This window comes from Hemibagrus wyckioides, linkage group LG11 (genome assembly GCF_019097595.1).
Source record: "Hemibagrus wyckioides isolate EC202008001 linkage group LG11, SWU_Hwy_1.0, whole genome shotgun sequence".
Taxonomy (NCBI): Eukaryota; Metazoa; Chordata; class Actinopteri; order Siluriformes; family Bagridae; genus Hemibagrus; species Hemibagrus wyckioides.
The window spans coordinates 12,030,852-12,048,720 of record NC_080720.1 but is presented as its reverse complement, the minus strand read 5'-3'; the positions used below and the strand labels follow the sequence as shown (position 1 = coordinate 12,048,720).

General features: G+C 39.0%; 1 protein-coding gene across 1 annotated transcript in view; it reads left to right on the top strand.

Annotated features, from left to right (window-relative positions):
- The first annotated feature begins 1,772 nt into the window (after nt 1-1,772).
- hs2st1b (heparan sulfate 2-O-sulfotransferase 1b) overlaps nt 1,773-17,869 on the top strand; it is a 96,200-nt gene continuing 80,103 nt past the window's right edge. The window contains exon 1 of the mRNA XM_058404005.1: nt 1,773-2,255. Within this exon, the coding sequence (XP_058259988.1) occupies nt 2,132-2,255 (124 nt within the window). The 5' untranslated portion in view covers nt 1,773-2,131. The remainder of the gene's footprint in view (nt 2,256-17,869) is intronic.

Genomic DNA, 17,869 nt, shown 5'->3' with positions numbered 1-17,869 from the left:
ATATGGCTCTGAATCCAAGTGGCTGACAGACCACGAAAACATTTTTCTGTAATAGTTTAGGAAATGTACAATGTGAAAATGTACACATACTAGTCTAAATCCTCTGTTTAGGACTTACAGACCTACAAATGGTAAGCATTATGGTAAAGTGACACTGATTCACTGTTGATTTATGGTTATCTTCAGTGGTTTTTGGTTGATGACAGAAAATCTGTAGAATCAATGCCCTTTTCTATCTTGAATAGTATCATTTGTGGTTGAGATAAATGTAGAAAAAAAGAGAAATCTATTTTAGTAGAAAACCTGGTGAGACCACATCTCAGACCACACTGAATTTTAGATTAAAAAAATTTAAATAAACAGAGCTTTTTTTAAATGTAGACATATTTATAGAAATAGTTTTTTTATTTGTCACATATTACAGCACAGTGAAATTCTTTCTTTGCACATTCCATCCTTGGAGGTTGGGGTCAGAGTGCAGGGTCAGCCATGATACAGGACCCCTGGAGCAGAAAGGGTTAAGGGCCTTGCTCAAGGGCCCAACAGTGGCAACATGGCAGTGCTAAGGCTTGAACTCACAATCTACTGGACAATGACCCAGAGCCTTAACCATTTGAGCCACCACCACCAACAAAGAAACAAACAAAGAAACAAAATATTCAATATCTTAAATATTTAATATTCAAGATTCCATACTATTTCAGGTCCCTAATTAAATGTAAGCAAATGTGTGATATTGACCATGTTATCTGCTTCATACTGAAGGTCAGATTTCCTCATGTCTAAACTCTTTAATTGAGGCAGGTGTTCAGATGACACTCTGGTGGATTTTGTCTAAAATGGATCATAGGCTTTTACACACACCAGCACACACTGTCATTAAAGAAACAACAAACAAACAAACAAAAAACGAGCATGCAAAATACTTAGAAACTGATCATAATAATACTTTGCACTCAAGTTATTGCTGATAAAATAAATTTGAATTAAATTAGAAAAGAATGTACATATTTATTTTCGGACTTGAAATAAATACCCGATTGTATACTTAGTAGAAAATGTCAAATTTCACTATGTGAAAAGCTTTTTCACACATGCATATAAACGATTCAGGATGGGTGAATGCATATGTTATTTGTATGGAAGCCTATTTCTGTAATTTCCATCAAAATAAAAGTAACTGCAATTTTATTTCTTGCAACTGAGAGTTTATATGCCATAATTCTGTTAACATCTTAGTAAATTTCAGTTAACATCCCACCATTCTGTCTATTTCTCACAATTTTGAGTCAAAATCCCACAATTCTGACTAGATTGCTTGCCTTTATGGGTTTTCTTCTCACAATTCCTGATCGCTGTCTGTCTCTGAGTGTCATCGGATCAGACGGCTGGTCTATATGATCCCGGAAAACATTATAGAGGATTATTCACAATTAATGTTGCAAAGAATGGACCAACAAAACACTAACCATTCTCTACAAATAGGCTCTATAAGAACAACACTCATTAGATAATCAAGACAATGAGAAGTTCAGGTACTGCATTAGGTGGAGGGCTACAAGAAAGGTCAGGATTGTGAGATCAATTGAGAGAAATAACGATAAGAAAGTCCAGATATATGTATCTTTAACTCCAAAACTCGAGGAAAAGGTCAGAAATGGTCTGCCCACTCAGTTTCCTTACTCCAATACTGTAGATGGCACTGTAGGAGATGAATCCCAACCTTACTTCACAAAGCAACTGTACACCGAGGAATAAAGCTAGAGATCTGGAGGAAAACCGCACACACACACACACACACACACACACGGAGGCAGTAGCATCACGGAGAGCTCACAACTGTGGAGCACTTCAACCAGGCAAAAGCGTTCACACACGTACATCCCTAAGGCACAATAGAAATGCAATGTACTTCGTGAAATCGACTAAAGCTCCGGCATCATTTTCAGCACTTTTACTCCAACACCAGTGTTCGGACTGAGCTCGTCGCGCGCATGTGTGTCTGATCGGCGATTTCTCAGCCTGCTTTTGCGGCATGACATGCAGATAGATCACCCTCATCAGCACCACTACCATCATCTTCATCATCATCGTCATCCTCCTCTTCTTCCTCCTCCTGTAGTGTGGTTTAATGGGGCTCCTGAGGACCATGATGCCGCCCAAGTTTCAGCTCCTGGCTCTGGTGCTTTTTGCGCTGGCCATGCTCTTCATCGAGAACCAGATCCGCAAACTGGAGGAGTCCCGAGCAAAGCTGGGTAAGATATAATCCTGACACTCAGCACCATGCACCTTGATTTAGATTAAATGATTAGATTTTTAGGTGCACTACACCTAAACTTGCGTACACATTTTACACAAGTTGAAGCAGACAGAGAAGCAGTGCTCCGGCTAACCTCTTCTCCGAACCTGTTTCTTCTACAAGGGAGATAAATGTCAGGGGCAGAGTAAATGATGCTTAGCTTTGGCTTGATTTTTCTGAATTAGCCTCACTATCTAGTCAGCTGTTTTAACTGGCAGCAACAAAGTCTTCATCAAAAAAAACTACTTATAAAATACATGTATATACACTGACCAGGCATAACATTATAACCACCTGCCTAATGTTGTGTTGGTCCACCCTTCATGCACTGACTATTCTGACACCTTTGTATCAGAACCAGCATTAACTTCTTTAGCAATTTGAGCAACAGTAGCTTGTCCGATGGATCAGATCACACTGGTCAGCCGTCACTCAGCACGTGCATCAATGAGCCTTGGCCGCCCATGACCCTGTCCCCGGTTCACCACTGTTCCTTCCTTGGACCACTTTTAATACTGACCACTGCAGACCGGGAACACCCCACAAGAGCTGCAGTTTTCAAGATGCTCTGATCCAGTCGTCTAGCCATCACAATTTGGCCCTTTGTCAAACTTGCTCAAATCCTTACGCTTGCCCATTTTTCCTGCTTCTAACACATCAACTTTGAGGACAGAATGTTCACTTGCTGCCTAATATATCCCACCCACTAACAGGTGCCATGATGAGGAGATAATCAGTCTTATTCACTTCACCTCTCAGTGCTCATAATGTTGTGCCTGATTGGTGTATATCTACAAGCTGGTTAGTTGATTTGCTGACTGGTTGTGTCCATGGGCTGTACAGGCTGGCTATGTTTGAGCTCGAAGTATCGTGAAAAAACAACAACCAAGAGCTGTTTTTTTGGAAAGTTAACACTGTTGGCACCTTTTATAAAAGAAAATATACATCATAAGAGCTGTACAGAAGGTGTTCAGCAGAGACTTAACACCTGTGAACCCACATGAGAAACAGATGTGTCAAGCAAAAACCTGAAAAATAGTCCTGATACTTGGTTTACATCCATAATAGTTCTCCAAAGAGAACTAAAAATGTTTCCTGATGAGCAGAATTTGTGACTATAAGCCAAAACCTCTTACCGGGTGAAATATACTCACTAACCTTCTTTTTTCCATGTATCCTTGAACACCGGTAAAACAGACGGACCTTTCCCAGCACTGTTTTAACACTGATGTGATGGCGCTAATGTTGACGTATCAGACACAGCAGCGATCCGATCATGGTCCCTTGTACACAGAAACAGCGATAAGGTTCTTGCACTAACAATATTTAATAACAAGAATAGAACCACAATAACAAAACTACAAAAATGATAAATCAAACAAGGAAAAGAAATACGAATAAAACGTCTTATAAGGGTTCTACCATATTTCTGTATTTCTGTGTTGATTTGGTTGTAGGAGCTTGTGCTGATATATATGACTGTACAAAATGCTCTACTTATATGCTTCAGATACACTAATGGTCTTGAAAGCAGAATTTGTTGCCACTTTTTCCTCAACCTGCCTTAAAGAGATCAATTCATAATTTTAGGTTAGATTGCAGATCTCTTTATTTTAGTACCACATCTCATGTGTGGAACACCAAGTGCGCCGTCTACATAAATATTAGGGTACAGACATGTTTGCTAAAAAGCCTGGTCTGAAGTTAATTCCTAGGTGCTCTCAAGCTGTACAAGATACTAATGTCTTGAGCAGGTTTCCCTGTACGAGTTAAATTAGCATGTGGAGTAATGTGGGCATATAAATAAAGACTTGATATCTGTTGTAGTCATGAAAAGAATTAGATTTTCAATATTATGTGCCGCACAATGGTCTACAGCCATTAATACCCCTACAAAACACACCTGTGTATTATAAAATGACCCTAGTACCTTTGTCATCTATTTAAAGAACAAAAGCATTTATCTATTTAATTTGTACTGTTATGCCAGTGTGTGGAGTATGAAGTAACCAACTAAAATGAGCACACAGCCAGAATCAACAGAAATAGCACTCAGAAATTGGCCTTTCCCCCCACTGGCTTGTATGAGACTGGCTCCTGGTAATTGCATATGTCCTGTAATGGTGTACAAGATGATGGAGGCTTTGCAGTGCAGGTGCACAGTGCTTGATCCAGCATGGCTCTGTTTTTTGGCTCAGTACAGGTTCTCAATTGGACCAAATGAAGTCTAAAAGCTTGGGCACTTAACAAAGTGAGAAACGGCGGTCGAGCTTCTGATTCTGTGGATCAGAGCATCCAAGATTGGCCGATCTTTCTCTCTACGTCTGGAAGAGAGACACAGTGTTACTGAGAGTAATGTGGCTTCATTTGATTGTACTGAATAGGGTGCGTAATTTCCTTTTGAGTACTGAACAATCCTTTTGATTGTACAATACATGGATTGTGATTTTTTTTTTTCTCTGTAATTTAAGCCTCATTTTTGCATCGCTTTTCTTTTGCATTAGTGCGACCCTGTGAAGAGGAATTTGCAAGTTCAACAATGAATGCTTGATTTGCATTGAAAAAGAAGCAAAAAAGATTTATGGTAGTACCTTATATTCTGTCCTGCTGAAAATAAATGAAATTCCGCGATGGCTTTATTATGACTGTGTCTGCCAGTTCCATATGTTCCCCCCAACGTTGTTGTTTATCCTTTGCTATTAAATGAAAAAGCCACAGGCGAACATTAATTTCCAATGGATATGCGCAACCCGGTGCTGTAGTTCTGGCAAGAGCGAGAAAGGCAACGTTTCAAATTGAGATTTTTATGTAAATTAGTTTTGACACAGGAATGCGATGACGCAAATGATCCTGTAAATTCCTCTGAACTTTTACATATGCTTCTCTGATGACCTCCAGGTATCTACTCAAAATTTGTTCCCACACTGTTAGCATGCTTTCTACTGCATCATTCTGCATCATTCTGCACATTGGCTTACAAAAGTCCTGCATTTTTTTTTAAGGTACCAAAAGCTTTGTACGAACAGTTAATGATAGATCGTAATACAGAATACTGAAGCATCTAAAATGTTCATAATATCAATACCACATACATATTAGAGCTAGGACATGACCACCACTAGGACTTTTTGTCATTTCTAAAGTATAATAATGAATTCATAGCACTGCGGTAATGAAAACCGGTACTGAGACCACAAATCAATGCTCTAAGTTTTGCCATTTAACTTGGGTGAAACTTTACTTGGTTTTATTTTTTCAATACCATCTGAGAAATAACTCTCACCCACTCTCCCCTTGCCTCACTCTGTGTCTTGCTTTACATAGCAATGATCTAAAATAAGACTTTCCCTGTAGCACTTGCTAGATGAATGAGCTATGCTTAGCATATCCTATGTATGTACTGTGTTACTTGAACAGAATTATAATAACAAAGTAGATGCTTTTTTTGGTTAATCCAGTAGAAATGTCCTGTCAGGTTAGGACAACCAGCAAAATGGACACATCCGAACACTTGACTTGGTCTTGACATAGACTTGGCTGTGTGTGGTGTTGGTCTCGTCCCAGTTTTGCCACTACAAATTTCTCATTTGTTATGAATATTTACTTTAAAACCATTTTTAAACAATTACCCAGTAACAACACACAATTTGCCAAAACTTTGTGCACAATTCCACAATATTCATCATCTTTGTATAAACAAACTCAAGCATAATGGAGTGTAATGTCAGGATTTGACCTTGATATCCATTACACATTTGTTAGAACCTTTTATATGACAGCACGGAGGAATTCTGTTGGCCAAATGGTGTTATTTGATTTTTTTGTATTAGCATGGCTTAGACAGTAGTCTGCAGTGTAGTAGTTTAATGTGTTGTGTCTATAATAAGAATTCATTAAATTCAGATTCTTATAATAAATAGTTCCAAACTGTGTTGGTATCAAAAAAGTAAAAACATGAAAAGCTGCTATGGAAAAGTATAATGATGGATGATGATGGTGCCCTTTTTCTGTAAAAGCTGGATTTTTTATCTTATTTATTTCAAGAAGAAGTGAGGAAAAGGAAAGTTTATAGCTGCTACAACAAGTGCGAACAGGAATTAATTTGTTTTGCAGATACATTAAACATAACTAAAAGTGAATAAAAATGCATTCTTTAATCGATAAAAAATTTAATATTTAGCAAATCACAGGGACTGAGTTATAAAACATGTTGGGATGTGCTTTTAGAGGACAAATTGAAGTTAAATTGAAGTTAGTATGCCATACAAATGACTAACTTCTGAGTGAATAGCAAAGATTTGAAATGAATCTTGCCCTGTAAGCTACGATAAAATTGTCACATTGCGTATTTTGGTGGGTTTTGTAGTGATGCCTAGTGCCTAGTCCTCTGTGTAACTGGAAGGAGAACATATTATAATGCCATTGTTTCCACTTAAAGAATTTGACACGATCAGATGAGGTCGCCTTACGCAAGCCTGGCTACGTTAATCCAATTACTTCATTTAATTCAGAATGGTGCACAGAGCGCTTCTTTTAATTCGAATAAGTAGCTTTTTATTTGAACCACCGTCATATGCTAGCAGTACCAGCCATGTACAGAATGTGTATGGAGATATGAATCACTCCATTAAGACGGGAGTTAATTAAATCGAACGGAGCAGAGCCGATTGAGGGTGGAAAGCATTGATGGATGAGCGTAGAGGCTTCTCACACGTGCAGCCTCACAGATGACACGAATGAAATCTGACTGAAATATTTGCCTTCTGTGGCTTTGAATTTATAGGCACTAGACTGTAGACTGTATTAGATTGCTCCCACATAACGTACTTCATTAGGAGATGGAAAGCTCTTAGATTTCCCTCTTTCCCTGTGCTGCTACACTGAAAGCTGTGTATTTCACTGTCAGACGTCACTAATAAACAACGTCGTGTGGCGGGTCAATCCAGAGCCTATTTCACTTTTAAGGAGAAATCCAATTTTATATACTGCTCGGTTTTTTATATACTTGACTACATGTTAGACATGTGTGATAGATTTCTTTGGGCTGGTTAAACATCTTGATCAAAAGTCCCTGTTTTCTAGAGATGTATTGTCCAGTGTTTAGTTGCTGCAGAGATGTGATGATCAGGACTGGTGTGGATGTAGGTTTTCCTTCCAGCCAATCAGAAGTCACACCTGGTTTCATCTGCTTAATCAGTTGATTTTTGTTATCAATGGAAGATGTATATGTTACAGTGCAGTGAAATTGTGTTCATGCTTATCCCAACTCAGGATGTTGTGGTCAGCTATGATAACATTTACATATCTGGCAGATGTCCTTATTCAGTGCAACTTGCATTTAATCTCATTTTACAGCAATTGAGGGTTAAGGGCTTTGCTTAAGGGCCCAGCAGTGGCAGCTTGATGGACCTGTGATTCGAACTCACAACCTTCCAATCAGTAGTCCAACAGTAGTCCTTAACCACTAAGCTACACATAACATTACCCCTGAAGCAGAGAGGGTCAGGTGCCAAACAGTGGCAGCTTGGCGGTACTGGGGCTTGAACCCCTGACCTTCCAATCAGCAACCCAAGTCTTTATCATTTGAGCCAATGCTGCTTGACAATCAGGTATGGCTCCTGCTAGGATGGAACGAAAACCTTCCAACACACCAGCACTTTATGGATAAGAAGTAAATCCCAAACAGCTAAGCCCATGCAATGTTCTGCACTTTTTTATGTCCTTTTTTATTTGCTCTATCAATTGGTGTGACTATTACAATACAAGAAAGCAAGTTGTCTTTCTTGCTCTCTACACTGCCTAGAGGATAATAGCTCCATAGGATCTACATGTTAGGTTCTATGGAGTCTCAGCTAAAATCAGCTAAAAAAAAAAAAGGAAGTATCTGTTGAATATTATAACCTGTTCTAATGGTGTATTAGAACAGGATGTACTAAAGGGTGTATATAGCATTAACCCAGTCACAGATATAGTGAATATCAGCACAGCTATCAGTCATATAAACACACAGTTGCAGTTGTATTACTGTAATAAACACCCCTTAGTACATGACAGGTTATAATGTTCAATGGACCCTTAATGGAGCGCATGGTTGCTCGTGACATATTGCTTTCATACACAATATGGCCAAATGTTCTGTTGATTTTTTTTTATTTTTTTTTTATATTCATGAAAAGTATCACTTGCCATGTCTGCTGATGATTTGGCTAACTTTACTGTAGTAACCGTTTCGAAGTATGGAGTGAAACTTTACCTGTTGTACACAGATGAGCGAGTGATACACACAGTGAAACATCTTGGTGAGCTTGTAGTGAATGAGAGCACTCTTGGAATGCCGCTTGATCAAATTAGAGGAGTGGAACGATCTGCTGTATGAATCTAATTAGAATCTGGACAAGCAGTAGTTATATATTTGTTTTGTTGGAGTATCTTTTGAAGTAATCATTTCTGACAAGAAGTACTGCAGCCTTCTTTCATGTTTGTCCCTGTTTGCTATTTAATAAGTATGCATTTTATTCATTGGAATGACTTGAATAACGTTGATTAATAAAGTGCATCAGGGAAGGCAAGTGATGTACAAGACTCGTAAATGAACTAAAGTGGGCATTATATTTTTAGATGAAAAGCAGACACAGTCGGGGATAAATCTCTGTAATGTACACAGGCAGAAGCCTTTGTGATTAAAATGATAAGGAGAAAAGCCAGTTAAACTGCACACTGCTTGAGCTCCATTTTATTTGCAAAGAGATTAAACAACTGAGGCGTGGAATTCAATCAGTTTGATGCAAATAACGTGTAGTGTAGTCAGTTGAATATGTTTTGGGAACAGTACGCCCCAGTGGATAATCAGAAATTATTGAGTAGTGTTGAATCTCAGCAAAGTTTTCAACTGAAGCTGCATCTCATACTTGTGATCTAAATAAATCATGACAGCTACAGGGATGGACAAATCATAAATTCATTAGCTAACCCTGTGAATAAGTCAAAGCTTCGCTATGATACACAGTCCCATGGCCTGGTTTTCATGGAAACGTAACAGACGAGGCTAAAACATGGTAGATAATCTAATGTAATAATGTATAATGAGTTAATTATCTGCAGTAGTGATGTAATGTCCATGACACGTGATGCACATTTTTGGACCACACCCCTTTCTCCCCCAAACAACCCTCTCATCCCCCCAAACAAAGCCACAGGAAACTGTAATCAATCAGTGAGATTGGATGATGGCGTATTGGACACTATCTCACAAGACCACCTTGAGGTGCATCACGTTTTCAAACATAAACCAATCGTAAATGTTCAGTTCAATTCGATTTAATTTTATTTGTATAGCGCTTTTAACAATGGACATTGTCTCAAAGCAACTTTACAGAACATAAGAAATACAGTACAAAAGTCCAACATTAATGTTAGACAAAATCACCCCTAATGAGCAATCCTGAGGTGACTGTGGGAAGGAAAAACTCCCTTAGATGGTAAGAGACTAAAAAGGAAAAAGGAAACCCATCCTTATTTGGTTGAAGCTGAAGAGTGTGATTTATAAATTATTATAAACACCGGAGAGTGCGATTATGAGTGTGAGTATGATTAGGAAGTATTATGTACTTTCTACAGTCATAAACAGTCAGTAGGAGTTGTGTGATGCAGATTCATCACATGTAGAATGACATTTTGTGTATTGATAAGGAGGTTAAAGTCCACATGTGGTTGCCTTGTCTCTGTTTTGATTATATAACCGCCTTAGACACTAATACTTTTGAATCATGTTATGTCTGAGGCATTGTTATGTCTGTGGTAAATCCATACAGTGCCAGTTTTACAGTACTCTGAACACAGTTTTTTTTTAGGACAGGCTTTACACCCTGACTTATGATCTAGCTAAAGTTCTACTGGCGTGAATTGGTTATCTAAAATCTAGTGTTTACAGACTATAAAAGCTGACATTCAGCTACAAATGCCAAGAGTGTCAGCGGCCGAATCTGGGACCGATAATCTAGGAAAAATAATCCTTTCTTTACAGATTATGGATGGTTCCAGTTTTCTAAAGGGGTTCTGCTTTTAACCTTTTGTGAATATACCGACTCTTCTGTGGCCAGTATCCTTCTTTTTATTCCTAATTTTCTGCAGTGTCAGTTATAAACACATAGGAGGAAACAGATGGGTGAAGCCAACTTCAGCATTCATCCATGTTAACTTGTATGATTGAAATGCTTTATGCAAACCCTGAAATTTTACTAATTTAGATGTTGGTCATATCCAGTAATACCTGGCTCGTGTATTTTGTGCTGTATCTCCCTGCATTACTCGAGCTGAGCTTAAATGTGCGAATGTTACCACTAAAATATTTCTGTTAGCACAGCAGGCACACTTGTATGTGCCAGAAAACAGTTGGTGTACACATTGCCGACAGCACTTTCAGCCCACCCGCACGAGATCGAGATCTGCTGGAAGCTTTTTTTATTTTTACATTTACATTTAGTTCCCTGGCAGCTGCGTTTTTTTTCTCTTCATTTTATTTTTTCAGCCACGTACACATGTAGCTGATTATAATCCAACCATTGAGCTGACAATGGTTTCTCTCTTCTGACCCAGATATGGATGGAAGAACAGAGAGAAGCAAGTCGATTAAGCGTTAGGGTTGGAATAGGTGCTGATTTTCACAACTGCACACATCAGTCAGTTATATTACAGTCACAATAATACATAGTCTCATGACAAGAAAAGACCCATTTCATATGTGTAGTGCTTTGGGGAAAAACATGAGATGTTTCTGTTGCTGAATTCTGGCACCAAATTCCAAACAGGGTTGGGTTTTTCTGCTAAAAACACAAGTTCAGAAAAACAAATACGCTCCGAAAAAAACAGTTAGAATTGAATATTTCATCTATACAGCTTTCTTTCTTTTCATCTTGGGGGGTAACCAAACTTTAAAACATGCTGAGTTGAATTTTTTTAGACAAATACAGTGGGGTCTAAAATTCTGAGACTGTATTTTTTTTCAGAGATTTATTTTAAAATTTTGACATATTTAAAGCAAAGAAAGTAAATTCTATAGAAAATGAATTGTCCAAATAGAGCTGTCCAAATTCTGTAGTAGATCTATGAAAGTTTGAGGAGGGAAAAAAAAGTGGATAGAACTGCTTCTGATATATACTTTATTTTCAAATGTGACTTTACAGAAACTAAAAACTCTGATATTGTGGATTATTGTTGCTGTAAGTGTCACAACAGCATATGGCAGCATGAACTTTCCTAGCCGATGTCCTTGTTAGCAGCAGGTGAATTCCCAGGTTGGACACACCGAGCTGGCACGCCTGGGAGACAATCTCATTACCCAGAAGCCCAGGGGGTAGCTGTGAGCAGGACACAGGGACATAGTCTTCAATGGTGTCCTCGCTCTGATGACTTCTAAACAAAATGCTTTATTCCCATGTAGATCTTCTCTGGATCTAGAGTGTAGGTTATTTTGGGACTTTCTTATACTTATTAATTCTTATTGTCGCTTTTCCAGATACAGTGGAACCTTGCCATACGAATTTAATTGAGCTCTTCCACCCCATGTTTCCATGTACATGTATTTTGAACTGCTTTTCTGCTCACCACGAGTGTAATGAGCGGTTATATGAGCCTGAACCATTCTCATGTTTATATTGCTTTCCTGATATTGCCATGAGCCTGTGCTCATATTTATGGAGTTTAAAAAAAAAACCCAGCTGAAATATGTACAGTGGAACCTCAGCATACAAAATAAATTCGCTCTGGAGGTGAGTGCTTAAGGTGAAAATTTGTATTGCGAAACAGATTTTTCCATAAGAAATAATGTAGATGCAGATAATCCGTTCCAGCCACCCAAAAACAATACCAAAATGAGGTGTATGTGAAGTGTATGGTTGCTTACAAAGAACTGACCCAAGCCAAGCATTGGAGGATGCCAAGCATCCTCACAGGAAGTCATGCCACCAAGCTTGGGATTAAAAATAGAACAAACCACCTACGCCACCAATCTGTCAACAAAAAACGTGTGAAAAATCGCATAGTTTTTATGCACATGTCGAATGCAATGTTGTTATTGTGGATTGACTCTTTCGAAACAGCTGTTTTTTTAAAAAATCATTAAATTTGTAAACTCGCTTCGGTTGGCTTCGCTTGGCTTTACAATGACGCAAACAAGTTTTGAGCGGCTCCCGGACTTACATGCCGGCATTTGGTTCGATGCGTTCATATGCCGTAAATGCTTCCTTTGCCCATGCAAATCTCTTGCAAAATTGAAATTCTTAAGGAAAAAATCGTAAGGGAGGGCATTCATATGCAGAGGTTTCGTCAACACGTTGTACGATGTTACAAAATGAAGTTATTTAGAATCTTGGGCCATTATACACATATCTCCATCATGGTCAGCATTTGATTTTTTTTTTTTTAAAAAAAAGCAATATCCTGCTGATTTTTTTTAAAATGAAGAGTTAAAGCGTAAGACAGATGCAATAAAGACTTTTTGTGTGACACATCCTCACATCCCACACAGAAAATAATAATGTATGTGTATTGCACTTGACGTTTTTCCTTCGGAATGATTAGTTTTCTGCCTAGCATGGAATCTTTATAGGCATGATACCAATTTTAATTATAGTTGAAGCGATTCTTGATACCAGAATGATGCATTGGCATAATCAGCATAATGAATAATTCAAACCTTGTTCATTGTATTATCAAATCACATGTCAACTGCTGCCCAGTTGGGACTCAGGTGTCAAGTTTCTGTTGTCTTAGTCTAAATGCTGTGGGATCCCTCGCCTCAAAAAGATAAATATAAAAATACTTGCTGCATGTCCTACACATGCAGCAAGTTAAGGTGGGTAAAATAACTTTTTTCCCTTTATCAGTACACCTTATGCTCGAGCCACTGTACGGCAATTAGTCAGATTAGGGTTCACATGTTTAAAAAGTAACACAATGTTGGAATATTGAACCAGTACTTATCTTTTTTCATATGGAGCAGCTGTAGATGCTTAAACTTACTCAGCACTCTTGAGTCCATGCACCATTGCAGATGTAACTGTGGAATGTGTGCTGTTTGTATCTCATCCAAAGACATTGAGGTTTTTTTTTTTGTTTTTTTCTTTAAGTTTATTTTTTGTCAGATCACTGAAGCTTAGCAAATTTATTGGCAATTTTATGCACTTTGCAGGGCGAACCTGGTGCTTCAAACTGATATTGGTTAAGAAATCAGTCTGTTGTCAGTCCTAACTGAAGCACTGAAGCTGGTGACAGGTCTGCTGTGTTGTAGTAAATATTTCACTATAAGGAAGCTTGCGGGGCTGAATGTACAGATGCAGGAATATGAACATTACAACTTTAAGTTTTAAAGGGGTCAGGATAAGAAACAAACAGGCCTGTAAATACAAAACAGTTCAATATAGTGCACTTTTTAGCGGCAGTACCATGATAAAATCTTGTGCATTGTCCTGACAAGCATTAGATATGATCATATACTGTACTTTCAGTTTCTTATCCAGGAGTTCATGGATGATCTCAGTGTGCAACCAAAAACCCAAACCTAGCCCATCTACTCCTAACTATCAAATAATCTGCTACTTCTGCCAAGCAGTGATCACTAAGCCTCTTCCTGGAGATTTATATTCCTATAGAATTCAATTCCAGCGAGGAATCCAACAAATCTGATCTGCCTAATCACATAGTCTGATTATGTGGTGCAGGTGTTGGGGTTTGAAATGAATTCTGCTGGAAGGTAGATCTCGAGATAGCAGGGATGTGATCGCTGCTGTGAAGCTGGTATCTAGCACAAAGAGACACAAACGCACACAATGAGCAGAGAGATGTGAATGCTGTGTGTCAAAACCCAACACTGGCTAACAAAAGAGTCTCCTGATCGCCAGGTTCACCTCCAGACCTGGAAAGAGGCTTTCACACTGTCAGTTTCGTTTGCAGCGTTTGCCGGAAAAATTGTTAAAATGAAAGCTGTCATCTAGACTGGGAAGCGCAGCACAGTACCAAAACTGAGACTTCCTATAGAAGGTGGTGTGAGTTCAGTTGCCCTGAATCTCTGCTATGATTCCTGTGAATGTTAACTCGTACTCGGGTGTGCACTTGTGTTTTAGCGAATAAGTGTACCATGAGCGGTTGTGGGACACTGAGAATACTTACTGCACATAATAGCACCAAAAAAAAACATAAACATAAAAGATGAGTCATGTTGTGTTCTCCATGTGCATTTGCAATGATAAAAGAAACCAGACCAACCCTGCAGGAAGCTCTGGGAACAATCACACTTTTGTCTGCTGGTCAGTTTTAGCCCACGTTTCCATTGACTGAGTGCAGTTCAGGCTTTGTGGGACCTATTTTGTTTTTTTTGTTTTTTTTTACAAACCTCACAGGCCTAAATGGTGTCTGATTGTTGCATCATGCTCATTGCGGACAGATTTGGCCCTGTGTGTTCTACAGTTGTCGCCCTGTACAATGAGGCGCTGCCATTGATAGAGGCAGCAATTTTTTTCTGAGGTTATTTCTTTCTTTTTTTTTTTTTTTTAGTAGTGTTGAAATGGTTTAAACTAAGGACGTGTTATTAACGATATGCACCAGTATTGTGCTCATTGACTCATACTCATGCACTAATCAGGTGCCTGGGTTTGCAGATTAAGCCCATTTTACACCAGAAGCACTAGTGAATGCACAGCAGGAGCCACTTCAAGATGCTTTCCATTTTTCACGACTCCTGTGGAGCATGCATGCCTGTGCATTTCTGTGTTCATGAATACTACAGGAAATGCATTATCACTCTTTTGTCCTGTGAGCTTCATATCAGACCGCCTGCTCCCATCCATCAGAGTACAAACCTGTCTCGGATACATGTTTCAGTCCTGGTGCTGAAAGCTGTTATTAGTCCTCGCACTGCACCATGCTTCCTCCGATCTTCTAGCACTGCTCGACTGGTCCCAACATCTCTCAGGGTAAGAGGTATATGTCAAGACTCTTTTCTGTTCTGGCAGCGAGGTGGTGGAATGACCTTCCCCTAGATGTCCGAACAGATGAGTCACTGGCCGTCTTCAAATGACGGATGAAGACCTACCTCTTCCTGAAATACTTAAACTGTTTTGTTTTCCCTATTTGCTTTATGTATTGTTGTATAAAAATAAATAAATATGGCTGGTATCCTAAGTCTGTTACCTACTGAACCAGTGTTAATGTATTCATTAATAGAGAATTTAAAGCACTTTTGTACATCGCTCTGGTTAAGAGCATCTGCCAAATGCCAGAAATGTAAATGATGCACATCTCTAGCTTGCACACCTCGACAGTGATGCTCACTGCTTCAAAGTATTTCCACATTTGACTTCTTTTACATTAATATTTGTTGGATTATGTTCATGAGATAAATCTGAACTGAGAGGCTTTTTGTTTAAAGGTGTTCCTGGCTGTAAAAGATCGATTACCCGTACTCCATACGGTCTAAAGCACTTGATTAAGCTGTTTATAGAGTCTATTATATCCCTGAACTTCTGTTGTTCTTAGTGTCCATCACTTCAGAGCTGAAAAGGTCATTTGGAGCAAATCCAGACCTTCTTTATTTTTTTACTTCACATTCCGTGTCTTTTGGCGATCTTGACGTCTTTTCTGCGCCACAACACGCGGACCTGACATGAATTGATCTTCACGTTGAAATGAAACAGCATTAAACCTGGCTTGGTGACATAAACTACATTTATCTGTATTCAAAATGTATTGATTAGCCTTGAACATGATCCTCAGACAGCTAATGTGGACAGTTCAGCTGCACAATAGACATTGATTGCAAACCTCAGTAGTGACTTTCTGTGTACAAATGAGGAAACTAATCCATAGCTCTCAACTGTCTCGCTGATTCATTGATGGAGGAAGTGCCAGTGCCAGCTGTAATTAGTAGTGTGTTGGTTACAAAGTTGGGATCTGATAGTTTGGTGGCTAATATTAGGCTACCCTGTCATGATCTCCTTTTGTTTTGCTGCCTTATTGTGTCTTGCTTGAGACAAAATCAGAGCTGTACTGATTGACAGAATTGTCTAGTGAAAGCAAATGAACTTCATCTTTGAAGCTAAATTACTGCTCTTCTGGGTGACTTGGTTTCGGTCTGATTCTAGTGTACTTACTCCAGTTTTATCCTGATTCATTTCTGTTGATTTTTAGTAGTATAGCGCTTTTAAAATTAGTCATAAAGCAGTTTTACAGAAATCAAGCTGTAGTCTCAGTGTGCAAGCTAAGATACTGTAACAATGACAAGTAAAAAGTCTTAAAGACGACATGAGGAAGAGAAACCTTAAAAGAAACCAGACTCAAAATGGATGTGCCACCTGGATAGGACCCGAATAATAAAGCATTACTCTTCTTCAGCTGCAGTTGGTTCCCAGGGTCTTTCTTGTATATTGTGTGTAAGGCTTGAAGCTCTCCTGTGAGAGGTTGGTGGAAGAGCAGTGACTGAATTCTGAACTGGAGGAGGAGTCGATGGTGGAAGTGCAGTCAGTGTAATTAGGCATGATTGTTGATTTGTGCTCTGAATGCATCATTTCTTCAAGAAAAAAAAATCCAGTCTTGCAGATTTTATGTGGACCATCATTGAACAGCCTTATGAATCCAGTGTATCAGAGCTCTGGTCAGTTCTGTTCAGAGTCTTAATTCCATGTTTTTGTCTCTTGTTTTTTTTCCCCATATGATTTCCCCTTCACTCTTTGTAACAATAATCTCTTATCTTTAGTTTATACACATGATGGACTATGTTCTAGGATTTGCCACGTTTTTTGGAAACGTCTTAAGCTTTGTGAGGGTGTTTATACTCTCGCCAGCTCACTGCTGAACAAAGACACTGTGCTCCACTACTTCTCCACTCTTTTAACTGAAATCTTTGTATGGGTGAAGTGGCTAGTGGCTGCTTAGAGACTGACGCTGAAAGCCACAAACCTTTAGAGAGCAGTGTGGGAACAACTTGGTGCCTTTTTTGACTGCCCCCCCCCTTTTTTTTTTGCTCTATCCTTACATACCCTAACTGTAGTAAGCTGCTTGTTTTGGAGTGGATTCTCTGCTCTGTAGGGGATCTCTGTGGCAGAGTGCTGGGAGAAAGGGCTTTCTGGGGGAAATAGTGATTGACAGCTGCCTCTTGCAGAGAACTAATTCCTGACCGTTAGATTTTTTTGCTTCGGCTTTATCACAAAGACTGCCTGTGAATTGTGCCGAACTAACCTCTGAGCGTTGTTTGCTAAGGCAAAAGGGCTAATGGATATTTGTCACACACCACTTCGGGTGTTGCTCATGCCTGGTGTATGTCGGTCTCGATTTGTGGTACTTTTTATTAGGAGAATTGGGACAGAGTCGGTCTGCTTTGGAAATGATCAGCGAAAGTGATGCGTAAAAGGATTCCTTACTGGATTTACGCCACGCTCAACTGTGTTAAAGGGACATTTTAAGCAGTAATAAAATCAATCAACTAAATTCCTGCTTGTTGGATGACTGGGCTATAGACTAGGTCTATTTCTAAGAAACTGTTTGAAGTTATTGGCCAGTGTTTGACCCTAAGCTATGGTG